Genomic DNA, 12,971 nt, shown 5'->3' with positions numbered 1-12,971 from the left:
TGAAAAATGAAAATCTTTACCATTGAAGTTAATGGAGAAATTTTTCACTTTTCACGTTCCCGCCTTAGGGAAAAAGTTTCATGATCGACCCCTAGTACGAGCAATACATGACAGTTGTAAATACAATATTATTATTCTATTGATATATTATAATTTATTAATTATTGTTTTCATAGATGACACGTAAAACATAGTTTATATAATATACTCGTGATATGGGTTCCTAAGTAACAATGTTTTTAAAAATATTTTTAAAACATTTTAAAAACATTTTTAAAAACGTTCCAAATAATAGGTTAATTAAGTGCTCTTTATTTTATTAAAAAAAAAACATTTGTTTTAGTAAAAGAATATTTTTTAACTTTGCAAAACGTTTACTTTAACATTTGAAAAAATGTATCTTTTAATAAATCAAATAAATATTTTTAAATTGTTTTGATAAACAATTAAAATGTACATTGAAATAAACGTTTTTTTAATTAAATAAAGAGGAATTAATTCATTATTTTTTATGTTCTTAGATATATTTTTAAAAATATTGTTTGCTACTTGGGTTATTTATATTTTATGTATAAATATTATCCAACTCTGCTTCCGATTATAGCACGGAAGAGAACCACAAAATTAAGGATCTTACCTATAGATTTTCTAGACAATGTAGTTCAGTGTCTATATTTTATAGACACAAGAGGCGCTCGAAAGTTTAAATGGTCGTGGCATTGACTCTGTGTACTCAGTGTTCATATTTGAGTGTAAATCTAAATTTAATCGTATCTCACGTCACTGAAAATTTAGGAAAATTTGATCTGAGATATCAGAAAAACACATAATTTCTGTGTCGTTATCTGTCTTTTAAAATTTGTGAGAGCGAACATTTATTTCATCTTTTGTTCGATCATCCAAATGCGCACGCATGCGCAAGGAATATCGAGATGGCTGCTCACTGCTGTTGGAGGGAAACTGATTTTTGTTCATGAGTGTACGTGTGTAAACGGCTGTAAAGGGGACGGGACGGGACGTTTGACGTTTGGTGGTGGGCTTGCGTTCGAAGTTTGAATCGCTGGGATTTGCGTCTCTCGCCTGGCTGATTCGTGACGCTCGTCGCTTCGGCATGCCGCGACGTAACGGGGATCGCTGTTGAAGTCCTTACCGTAGCGCGGTACTTGACAAGTGTCGCGCGCGAGGACGCGAGGACGCGTGGCTCCTGTGCGAGGAGTGGATTGGACGAGAGTTTAGCGGAGGGTAGGGTCGGGAAGATGCGTCGCGTCGAACGCGTCGGTCCATAAAGTCGTTTCACGCTCACAGTTTGCTTCGACCAGATTCCACATCTGCGTCTTTGACGGTTCGTCTCGACCTGACTCTCTCTCTCTCTTTCGTGTCCATCTCTGTCTCTTCGTCCTCTACGATTTCGCGTTGGAGCCTCTCGTCCTATCCTTTCGCGAGTGCAAAGTCTCGAGATCAGAGACATGTCCGACAAGTTGGTCGAGTCCGTGGAGGACGACAGCTCTGTCACGATGCTAGACGTTCTCCAGGTGGAAAGTCAGCTCGAAGAGGACGCGTACGCCGTTCTAGGTGCATCCGACGACCAAAATTGTACTTACAACAAGGTACCATCGTTTTCCATCTTTTTACCCTAACAATATCGCGATTTGCAGTTTTATCCTTCATTATTGATACTATGAACAATCGTTTTTTTTTGGCTTTTGGTTGACCGTTATTCACAGGGATACATGAGGCAAGCCTTGTACGCGTGCAAAACGTGCTGCTCAGATAAAATCCGAGCTGCCGTTTGTTTGGCGTGCAGTTTTCATTGTCACGAGGGTCATGAACTTGTGGAGCTGTATACAAAGCGACACTTTAGGTGCGACTGTGGAAATACCAAGTTTAATGGCAAACAATGTAATCTGGAGAAGGTACTAGATCTTTCGCAAGATACTTTTTGTACGTTTTACATAAGATTATATCGTGTCGATTGACTGACATTTGTTGGATTTTTTATAGATGAAATCTGCAACCAATACTGAGAATAAATACAATCAGAATTTTGATGGTGTTTATTGTACCTGCGCGAGACCATATCCTGATCCAGAAGGTGATGAGGATGACATGCTGCAGTGTATAATATGCGAGGATTGGTATCACTTGAAAGTAAATATGACGCAGTCTTATCTTTATATAACAATAAAAAATTCAATTATATTTAATGCAATTTCTCTCAGCATCTAGAATGTGACAACAGCGCACCAGTAGATAACTCGTACGATGAGATGATCTGTGCAGGCTGTATGAGGAAATACAACTTTCTGTGGAAATATGCAACAAAATATGCAGGTTATTTGGGCTTTTACAATTTATGAAGCTGCTTTAATTATAAATACTTATTGTAAACTTATCAATATGGTGTACTTTGTTGAGAACAGTTCTAAAGAAAGCGGATGCAAAATCAGATGTATCTGAGAAAAATGAAGAGATAGACGTCAGTGAGTTGCCGAAAGGATGTCAAATGCCAAAACTTGGCTGTGTGGATCCTAAGGGGAGCTGTTTTTGGATAGAAGGTTGGAGAACTGCGTTGTGTACCTGCGAAGAATGCAAATCTGTGAGATATTGTCATTTTTACAAATATTGAAAATTTTTAAGAACTTGTATGTCTTTATATCGCAGCCTTTTATTCTATTTTTTATCGTTGTTACAGTTGTATAATGCAAAAGACATTGCATTTTTACTTGATCCAAAAGACAGTGTACAAGCATATGAGGAAGCAGGCAAAATGAATAAACAGGAATCTCAATATGAAAAAGGCATGAAGGCTCTTGCTAGCATGGGACACGTACAAAAGTTGACAGCGATTGAAGGTAAAAGTATGAAATTGAAATTGTTCTATATTTTATAGAAAGCATTAAATCTTTCAGAAAATAGCTGCCGTTTTTCATTAACTGTTAAACTGTTTGTAAACTATAATTTTGTGTTTGCAGAATACAATAATATGAAAGAACGACTTATGCAGTATCTACAGAAGTTTGCTGAAAACAAAAAGGTCGTACGCGAAGAAGATATTAAGGAGTTCTTTTCAGAAATGGAATCCAGAAAACGTCCTAAAGTGACAGTGCCAACATATTGTCGTTGAAAACTTGTACTTCACCCCCGTAGCTAACAATGATCCAAATAAAAATAAGCATTTTATTACGTTTTTATGGCAGGTTCGTATATCTTAATTTTCAAGATTTTTATATTTAATGTTTTGGTATACGTTATTGCATATATATTGGAGAGTCAATAAAAAAATTTTCATATATAATTACAAAAGGGTAAAAGAGATATGTAAAAAGATTGTAATTTGCTGATATAAAATTATAAATACATGTCGAGGAAGAGTATTAATTAAAAAAAAAATATTTGCTATTTCTTTGTACGTAAGATATTTAATCTCCAATTCTATTTATGAATAAATTTTTATTGAAAGATATAACGAGCTAAGCTCGTGTTGTTTATTCTGTATTACTACGTTTACACTGATCTATGTCCCAGTCTTTTTTTTCTTTTGTATTATCAACTTTTCACTGATTGAGCGAAAGATTTTAATTTTTTTATTTTATACCTAGATTAATTTCATACATAGATTTTTACGTAGGCCAATGTTGTTTTTCGTTGTCGCTGAGAATACAGGAGGGAATTTGACCTATAATTAATTATATTATTAATATAATTAATAATTGCAACAACATAGGTATCGTAGTAATATTTATTATATATAACTGCTATTGATAATTTTCGCTTACAAAATATACGGATCAACGCAACTTTTAAGCAAGTCAGAATGTTCCCGATAAAATATCTGTAGTATATATGTATATTGCATATATAATAGCTGTTATACGCAGAATGTCTTCGACATGTTCACAATGGCGGAACATATTGTTGAGGTTCAATTAACGCAGCCGCGTTTTTAACCGACGTTTCTCGCGTTTGCCTTGACGTCCGCGTTTTCTCGCGTTATCTCGCTTTTATGATAAATCTGTGGCAGTGATAGAAGGGGTTCGGTATGCCCCTCACGTCGGAAACCCCATTTATCTCGAATACATTATGACGTATACACTGCATCATCGATATACATATATGTATAATATATACATATATTATATAGATGTAATCGTACCGTATAAAATATAAATAGCAATTTCGCAGTAAAACTATGCGTTATTGCCGTAGTAATGTGGAATAAAATAACGAAAGACGCGCATCCTCTTTTCATCTCGCTCCAAGATGGGTCAGCCTCAACAATGATGGCCGCGTCATCGCGAACGCCTCGCGATATAACATTCCCTTATCCTACGCGCTACTGTATTAAAGTCTAAGTCTTATTCGTTAGAACTTTCTCAATATTATCGGTACTATTACGTCGTAAAACCTAAGCGATGCATTTATATGCAGCACAAATACGGAGATATCTTCTTCATGCGACGTGAGACAGTGACACGGTTGCAGCGTTGGAATTAGTCTCAATTCGTAAGTACGAGAATCTCGAGTTGGAACAGAATAAAATTGGCACGTGGCTGAATGCAAGTAATTCCATTAAAAATTTTATCGATTAATTATCAATCGTATCAATCGAGCATGTGTCGAGAAAATAATGGAAAATCTCAAACTGGAACATCTCAAATTATATCTTCACGTTAAAATAACGAATAGTATTCAACGCGGCACAATACATTTACAAGTTATCCGTTGGATCTGAAGAAACGCTGCAATCGCGGCTAATGAATGTTTCCACGAAAGCTCTTCATACGATATGCATTTCACGAATTACGTCGCGACGCTCTGCTTCACCTTAATTAAATGTCAGCAAATTTCGTCTTAAGATTGGTTTTACCACCAATCCATTTTTTTTCTCTTTTGTTCACGTTACAAACATTCGTATATACAAGGCTAGGCGCGTGTTTTTATTATTCAGTCCTAGGGATGATGATTTCAACGTGTACGAAGAACACTTCCGCCGACCGATTCGTGGTCGGATCACAATCGGGCTATCTGTGTCTGTTGTGTGTGTGTGTGTGTGTGTGTGTGTGTGTGTGTGTGTGTGTGTTTTGTGTGTATGCGTGTACGTGATTGTGATGGGTAGTAGTATCAGTATTAATGTACATAGAACACCATTATAAAAATGCTTACGACTAATTCTGTGCGTTGAATCTCTTAAAATTACGTCCGATCTCTTCATACAACAAGGAACCGCGCGATGGAAATATATAACTCCCGAGTTTCTCTCCCGATTCCAATTTATTGTTGTTAACCGCACCAAATGCCAGCCCGATGATATTTGCGCGTTTATATTTCCCTGTTGTATTTCGCCTGAAAAAGTTACGTTTAAAGTCCTATCGCAGCAAATGACATCTTGGCGAGAATCGCGTGCCGAACTCGCTCGCGTTTTTTTTTTTTACTTTTTTCAGGCGCGCAACATGAACGGTGATCGAGAATATACGAATTTAAAGATGACGTTAAATTATGATTAAATCTTTCTCTCGCTTGCGACTAGAATTTCTCCGCATATAGAATTTATCGCTAATATTTAATGACGATCTCTCTAGTCTCTGAAATTAAGGCAAACATTCAATAGGAATCTTACGACAAATGCGATTCTTTTTTTTTTTAGATCGATAAACGTGGACAGTTGTTATTTCTTAATCGCTATCTCCCTCCTTTGCGCGTACCCGCTAGAATGACAATAAAAATATATCTCTCATAACCGACTCGGTAGATATGTTTCCTCCTCAAAGCTGCATTTTGCTCGCTTGAAAGTATCCTTACGTAAGAAGCTCGAGACTTAAACAATATCCGTTACTAGGAAAATTTAATCGGTATTTTTATCACAAATTCTGCAGACGTATCGTTGGTATATATAATATGCAAGTGTTTCGAATGCCAGTTTGCCAATTCTCTATTAAACAATCGATCCGTCGAGATTGCGTATGCAGGTGAAACGCGCAAATATACATATGTATATGTCTCCTGATAATAGTCTTATGAAATATCTTGCGGACAGTTTACAGGAATAAACCTAAACGATACCCTTTTTAGCGTACAAAGTGAATAAATGCGATCGGAATCACTTATCATTAATCTCTTACTACGGTGTTTTGATTTATATTTCTACGTTAGGCGTCTTTTCTCTCCGTGTGTCTTTTCTCATTCGCGCGCCCACGAAATAACACTATTCCCATTCTTAAAAGAATCGAAACTCCCGAGCCGGAGACGTCGCACGTGTCGGATGAAAGAAAGATCGATAAATCGCCACGGCGAGGACAAATATCAGGTTTTTTTCGCTTTCTTAACGGGACCATCGTCGGTCTCCATATATCTGATATCTATCCTAAGCGTCCGCATCCGACGGTCGTGCAAAAGGTGGAGATCAGCATTCCCGAGCATTCCCACGACCTCGCGTCGTCCTCGTTTCGACAATTTATTAAATCAAGGTCCCACATTTTGGACGACCAATTAGAAACTCACAAGTTTCGAAGGTGAGAGCTAATTGCGCCTGGCGCACAAATTTTTGCCGAGGACTTGGAAACTCAATGGATCAGGCGCGCACGAACATTCCTCCCCACACACACACACACACACACACACACACACAGACACACGCGCGCGCGCGCGCGCGCACCTATCCACTCTGTTGATTCCCACTTTTTGCACGCCACTCTGTATAAACGTATTATACATATATCGATCTCGGTATGTTTTATGTGCTCGTGAGGTTCGTCGTTACTCATCCGCTCCTGACTTATGTCTTTTTACTTTTTCTTCCGCAATGATCTTGACATTATATACGGCCTGTCCACGTAGGGTTATACATTGCGCAAACCCTTGCAAGACATTTGCGACAATCTTAAATATTTAATGCGAACGAGTATTCGCAAGACTTGCAAGAACATTCTCTTTACGGCGTCCATGATTTCGTTTCTCCCCTATATCGCCCTACTCATAACAAATCGCGAAAGTTTCCAAATCTTATCGTAAGTGTATGTTATATAACGTTATATATATTTATATATATTATGTATATATCTTTGTCTACATCGAGATGAAGATTCGCGACGAAATTACTCTGTATCGTACTTCATTCACTCGTGAATTGAACACAATTTAGTCTTTGAGAAAATAACACCCGTTGTGTTACACAGTTTTAATAGAAAAAAAAACTTGTTTGTCAGACATTAAAAGCATACATCTTTCTGTAGCGCAAAAATATCTTTGCTAAAATTGCAGCGATAATCAAACCGCAAAGCGTCTGCGATGCAACGTATCGCTAAAATATGCCAGGATGATCATGAATCGAAAGCGCGCGAAGATTCTTTTCCACGCGTTCGAATCGCGAAAATACAAATGTGTAAAATACTAAGAATTGTGGCCGTACGTAAAATACGAAGCATACGTTTCTCAAAGACGTCTATGAGATTTCGAAATCGAAAAGACATGCATCGGTAAAAAGCGCATCATACACGTGATTCATACACGCTCGATGGCGGGATGAATCAAGAAAGCTTTTGATCGTCATCGGAATATTTTGGGAAACGATGAAGCGTACGTATCGTGCATCGGCTATTTATTTCCTCTGGCTAGCCCAAGTCCGCGAAAGGTTCCGCTCGCGGGTCAGAACAAATGCGTGAGAGGAGACCCAGGGGACGGGCACAGGCCTGACGCTAATGACGGCAGCGAGTGCACATCGATTAAACCTTTAAACCAAACTATGCTCGCGCGTATCGTAGCGATGCGTGTAGAGAATGGAGGAGCTTGGTCCTGGCGACGCGACGGACGACGGCGGCGTGGTGGTGCTCGAGCACGGCGGGGATGATGACGACGTGGAAGGTGGTGGCGGCGGCGGCGGCGGCGGCGGCGGTGGTGGCGGCGGCACCTTCCTCGAGCTGATCGCTACCTAGGTGTTGTGGCCCTGCCTGTGCGGCTTGCTCTCCAGATTGTTCGACGCCGGCCGACCCACGAGGTCCTCGAGCTCGTCGGGCGTCAGGACCGTGAAATCTCTGCCGATACAACGAAATCACGGTGGAAAAGGGTGGAACGCGGAAAATCGCGCCCCTAGTTTCACTTTTCGAGCGGAGATTTTCGCATGACGGGGTTGAAGAAGGAAGAAGAAGAAGAAGAAATAACTAAAAGCATTCTTTACCTGTGCTGGGCAAGCAACATGTCTATACTGGTGACGCTACGCTGATGGGTGCCTTCCTTTTGGGCGTTCTGTTTCCTGATGCAGACGGCTCGCAGGGGCGCGAGAAACACCCCTATGACGAGGAGACTGCTTCCGGCGGCGATCAGAGCCGCCGAGTTCCGCGCGGCTTCCGCGCCCGGCGCAAGTTGCACCAGACCGACGACCAGCACCACCGCTCCCAACAGTAGCGAACCGACGACGACGTACAGCGAATTTACCTGCAGAGTAATATCGTGGAGTAATACGCAAACGGGCAAAGACGATGATAGGTCCGTGCTCTATCGCGCGGAACGAAAGTATCTTACCTTCCCACAGAAATAATATTCCGGCGGCTCCTTGTCCAACATCGCCAGCACCGCCTCGCTCTCCGCCAGTGGGCTACCCGGCTGGCTGTTTCCTATCCGCGAGTTCTTCTCCTGGTAATAAGTCTTGTGAAAGACCTTCACCGAAGGTACCGGTAGCGCGGTGATCATTCTGAAACGATTATACACGATCCAATTATTACAGGAGGAATGCTATCGTAATGACGCGAACGTGGTTTCTTAATTAATTTTAGAGGTTCCACTTCAAAGGGGAAGCACCCCCCGAAGAATATCTTCAAATGTTATTGCGTAGTCGTTTCCGCGAGCGCGAGCAACTCCGCTTTGGTGGTCGGATGTGCAACGGTGATGGCGATTACTGGCAAACGTTGGTGGTGTCGGTGGCCTAGATATGTTCTCGGGGAGGGGGGGGGGAAGGGGGGCGATGGCCTTTGTACCTCGATTATCGAACAACCGAAGCCAGTACGGGGTGTGCGGGTGCACCCCGCTAAAAAACGCACGACAAACTCTCTCGCTCTCTCTCTCTTTCTCTCCTTTCGTAATCCGAGAGATTCGTTGGACTGCATCGACGTGCTAACGATAAGTACGATCTCGCGTGACCGCCTTCTCGAAGAATAAACAGAAAAACACGTCTCTTACGCCCTCTTGTCCCTTGGTTTCGTACAATATTGACTGCCACTTGACGCTACAATTGTAACTGAATTGAAGTGATAATGAAATCACTTCGTGCTGGAGCCGTGCGAAGAGCCAAAGAGCCGAAGAGTCGAAGAGCGAAGGAGGGATTTTTCGATTTCGCACAATTGCTCGGGCTGCTCGAGTAGAATCGCGCGCGGGCTGCTCGCATAAAATAGTCAGATATATGACCGTTATCGCTTTAGAAGGGCGTAAAGTGGAACGGTGGCCTGATTCCTCGATGTCATGGTTGCAGCTCCACGTGCATCGTATAGAGTAGTAGGCCGAGTTATAGGTGCGCGCGAATGTGCAACTAGTATTACCGCTATCTCGTATAGCCTGGATTTCTGCCAAAATTTTGAAGGGGTAGCGCGCGAGGGGAGAAACAGATATCCGATCACTCGGCGTGATAGTTGGATCTCGTGATATACGCGTATTTCCCATTTTCCTTTTAAAGAAACGCATATGCGTCTTTGGCTCGATAGACGCGGGGCGCAGGGGCGCAAGGGCGCAGGGGCGCGGGGCTCCGACGCGACATGCCGAGGTGATTCACCCTGGAAGGTACCAACTCGCGGGCTGTTCTACGTTTAGGCCAAGGCAAAGCGATTTTGTTTTCAATCGGAGAAGAGAAAAAAAGCCGAAAACGCGCGACGCAATGATATTTCAGGGTAAAAATTTTTAATTCAACGATCGAAGAGAAAGAAACCGAATCGACGCTCGAGATTCCCGAAAAAATGAGGAAGGGAAAGAGATTAATTTATGGCAACGACCTACGAGAGTGTAGGTCGTGCATTGACTCGTCGACGCTTGCCTTGGATCGCGCCGCTTCGCCGTTGATATTCCGTTTGGCTGCGCTCCAGAAAAATAGCTATAACAGTTTCCGATAATCGAGGTTACTGCACGCCATATGGATGCCGCCGTGCCGCGCCGCGCCGCGCCGCGTTTCGTTTCTAACGCGATTTCATTATATAGGTTCGACGACGCGACGCACGCTGGCTGGTAAAAGAAGAGATGTACGAAACGCAGCTAGCCAGCCAACAGTGCGCGTTACGTCGATCGTCGACTGTCGCGAACATGACGGATGACAAATATTCCACTCGGACGCATCTCATGCGTCTCATCGTTGATGCATAACCCGTAGCTGTCCGCGACAGTTCGGTTCGAGATGCACTAAATCTCGCGCGGAGGATTCTCCACTTTTCTGTCGATTTTTCTTTTTATTCAACTCAACTTTTTATCTTTTTTCCTATTTTTCTTCCTTCTTTTCTTTCCTACCTTGAGGAGAACGGCAAACGGCGTTCCACTAAAATCTCGGAAAATCGATAAATGGGTCACCATTGCACATTTAACATCCAAGAGGAAATTTCACGCTTCGCCGATAAACGTTCAGCCGCCGAAGCAGGTGTTCTATATCGAGACTCTGTTCCCCTAAGCTTAAAGGAGGCACCTTTTAAACCCTTAAAATTTTACACGCTTTCTCTCTCTCTCTCTCTCTGATTCTGTTATAAATAATAAATAAAGATTCATTCTGTGTCGAATATACAATGTTAAACGTAAGGGAAGGGAAACGTATCGTCAACAGATAACACTTCGATTGCCCCATATTTGTTCATCCCTCAAAAATAATAGAAAAATTGACGAGTCTCGAGAGCCACGCGCGAATGTTTTCTCGGGCATGAACGTTCTCTCACATCAAATTAATACAAATTAATACGAATATAAATTAAAGAAAAAGCCTGCACGTTGTAATGCGTAATTGAGAGAATAACACTCGTGTGACGTATTTACCTCGTGGTACATTCGCGAGAGATCCATAGGGAATCGATAGCTACATCGAATACAAGCGACATAAAAGATGCGAGATATATTCCGGAAATATTTACAGGCGATAAGACAAATTCGTTTGTCCGTCGCAGCGTCGTCCCACACGTCGCGTTTCACTTACTTCGTTCAGCTGAATCCAGGATCGCTCGTATACGAGAATATGGCAGCTCCTCTTCGGCTCGCGTCGTATTTTCGCCACGGCCGCCGCGAGATATTTCGCGCGAGGGAGCGGAAAGGTAGGAGCGAAGCTGGAGAACGGCGCTGAGAGGATCGGAGAGAAAACGGAGAAAGAGAAAAAGAGGGGGAGGGGGAGAGAGAGACGGGGGTGAAGAGAAAAAACGGGAGCACCGCAGAAGCGTTCGCGTGTGAGGCGCTTAGCGAAAGCCGTTTGGACGCGACGGGGTGGTGGTCCCGCGACTACTGAATCTTTCCGAGATTCGCGTATCCCGTGGGTCGATAAAACCACCCCACAACCAGCCGCCCACCGGGCTAAAAGTATCGTCGCCACCGACCACCCGCAGATGTGGTTGGTACGCGTTGCGCGCGCGCACACGCCTATATTACGATATATACGTTGGTCCATTTTGCGACGACATGAACGACGATAAAAGAAAAACAAACCCTTCTCTCTCTCTCTCTCTCTCTCTCTCTCTCTGGACTTTCTGGAGACAGTCTTTGAACAATTTTGAAGAAATCCCTGCAATTCTGAATCTGTCAATTTCGTCACCCCTTCCTCGGAGGAAACCCGGGGGGGGGGGGTCCAACCTCTCGTCGCGACGCAATTGAAAACGCCAATCTTTCGATTGATCTCTCGAGTATCGAAACGAATGAAACTGCTCGCGATGGAGATCGTAGAGGGAGGATCGTGGGGCAAGGATCGCGATATCGTGTCGCGACTGCTTCAGAGATGGTAGAGATACGCGACACGTTTCACGGCGGTGATTCACAACGAGATCGCTTACTGTTAGTGAAAACGTTTTATTAAACTCTGAAAGTTAAAATAGCGATAGAGTTGACTTCTGCTTACAGTTTTCTGTTTAATTGTAGAATCACATACATGGTTAATATCGCCCGCGTTCCTCGTCGTAGCGTGAACGATAATGACGATTCTCATTCGCGTTGCCGAACGATCGCTTTTCCGAGTTCGAATCGACGAGCGAGAGACGAGAACGATCACTCTCGATCACGTGTACGTCACGAGGCACTCGAGCTAATTACGAGAGACTCGAGCAGAGTGCTGACGAAACTTTCATAATTGCCGTTCGGCCGCGCGAACGAAACGTCCATAGAGTTGCAGAAATGGCTCTGCGCGTGTGTAACAGTATAATTATAATTATAATTATATTTATATTTATATTTATATATATATATATATATATATATATATTATTTTATATATATAGGAAGATAGAGTGTATACATATAATATTGTATAATAAGTTTATACAAAATCTGAAAGATCGTCTTCTGAAAAAAGCACTTTTTGCACTTCCATCTTTGCGCGCACTCGCCTCTCTCATTCGTAATAATTGGTCGTCGATATAACGCGCGAATATAATACATACCACAAGTGTAGAAGAGACAGATTTGTCGTTATCATAGATTTACGAGAAGCCACGTTTCTCCTCTAAGCTGGCGCGCGCTTATTCTTTCGCGCGCGCGCGATGAGATGAAATAAATATCCGCATATTAAAGTAATATAACGACCATTCGTGTGTGTATGTGTGTATGCGTATGTGTGTATTTATTCGTTTGTATCTATGTTGTGTGTTACAAGACTTGGAGCGTGTTGAGTCGCGTATGCGAATCGCAAAGCGTGCTTTGCGAGGCTTTCGCGTTCCTCGACTCCGTTCACGGTAGAAAGAGTCGAGGAGACCTGACGAAACGATCAAAACAAGAAAAAAAAAAAAATTTCCCAGCACATAAAACACGCGACGCAGAAACGC

At 42.3% G+C, this 12,971-nt stretch overlaps 2 protein-coding genes and 1 long non-coding RNA gene across 3 annotated transcripts in view; 2 read left to right on the top strand and 1 right to left on the bottom strand.

The window, feature by feature from the left end:
• The window catches only part of LOC120360075, a 39,254-nt gene that overhangs the window by 20,055 nt on the left and 6,228 nt on the right, over window positions 1-12,971 (top strand). The window lies entirely within an intron of this gene.
• On the top strand, window positions 1,467-3,463 carry LOC105192927 (putative E3 ubiquitin-protein ligase UBR7). The gene is made up of 7 exons (XM_011157215.2): window positions 1,467-1,607; window positions 1,725-1,913; window positions 2,002-2,148; window positions 2,220-2,331; window positions 2,421-2,596; window positions 2,693-2,852; window positions 2,973-3,463. Exons 1-7 carry the CDS (start codon window positions 1,467-1,469, stop codon window positions 3,122-3,124), a joined length of 1,077 nt encoding a protein of 358 aa, XP_011155517.1. The 3' UTR covers window positions 3,125-3,463.
• Window positions 3,722-11,465, bottom strand: LOC105192935. Its single transcript, XM_011157221.3, has 4 exons — window positions 11,147-11,465; window positions 8,515-8,683; window positions 8,171-8,427; window positions 3,722-8,027 (listed from the first exon to the last, which is right to left on the bottom strand). The coding sequence occupies exons 2-4, from the start codon at window positions 8,680-8,682 to the stop codon at window positions 7,925-7,927; spliced, it is 528 nt and encodes a 175-aa protein (XP_011155523.1). The 5' UTR covers window position 8,683; window positions 11,147-11,465; the 3' UTR covers window positions 3,722-7,924.

This window comes from Solenopsis invicta, chromosome 2 (genome assembly GCF_016802725.1).
Source record: "Solenopsis invicta isolate M01_SB chromosome 2, UNIL_Sinv_3.0, whole genome shotgun sequence".
Classification (NCBI taxonomy): domain Eukaryota; kingdom Metazoa; phylum Arthropoda; class Insecta; order Hymenoptera; family Formicidae; genus Solenopsis; species Solenopsis invicta.
The sequence above is the reverse complement of the archived record's forward strand: the minus strand, read 5'-3'. Positions and strand labels throughout refer to the sequence as shown.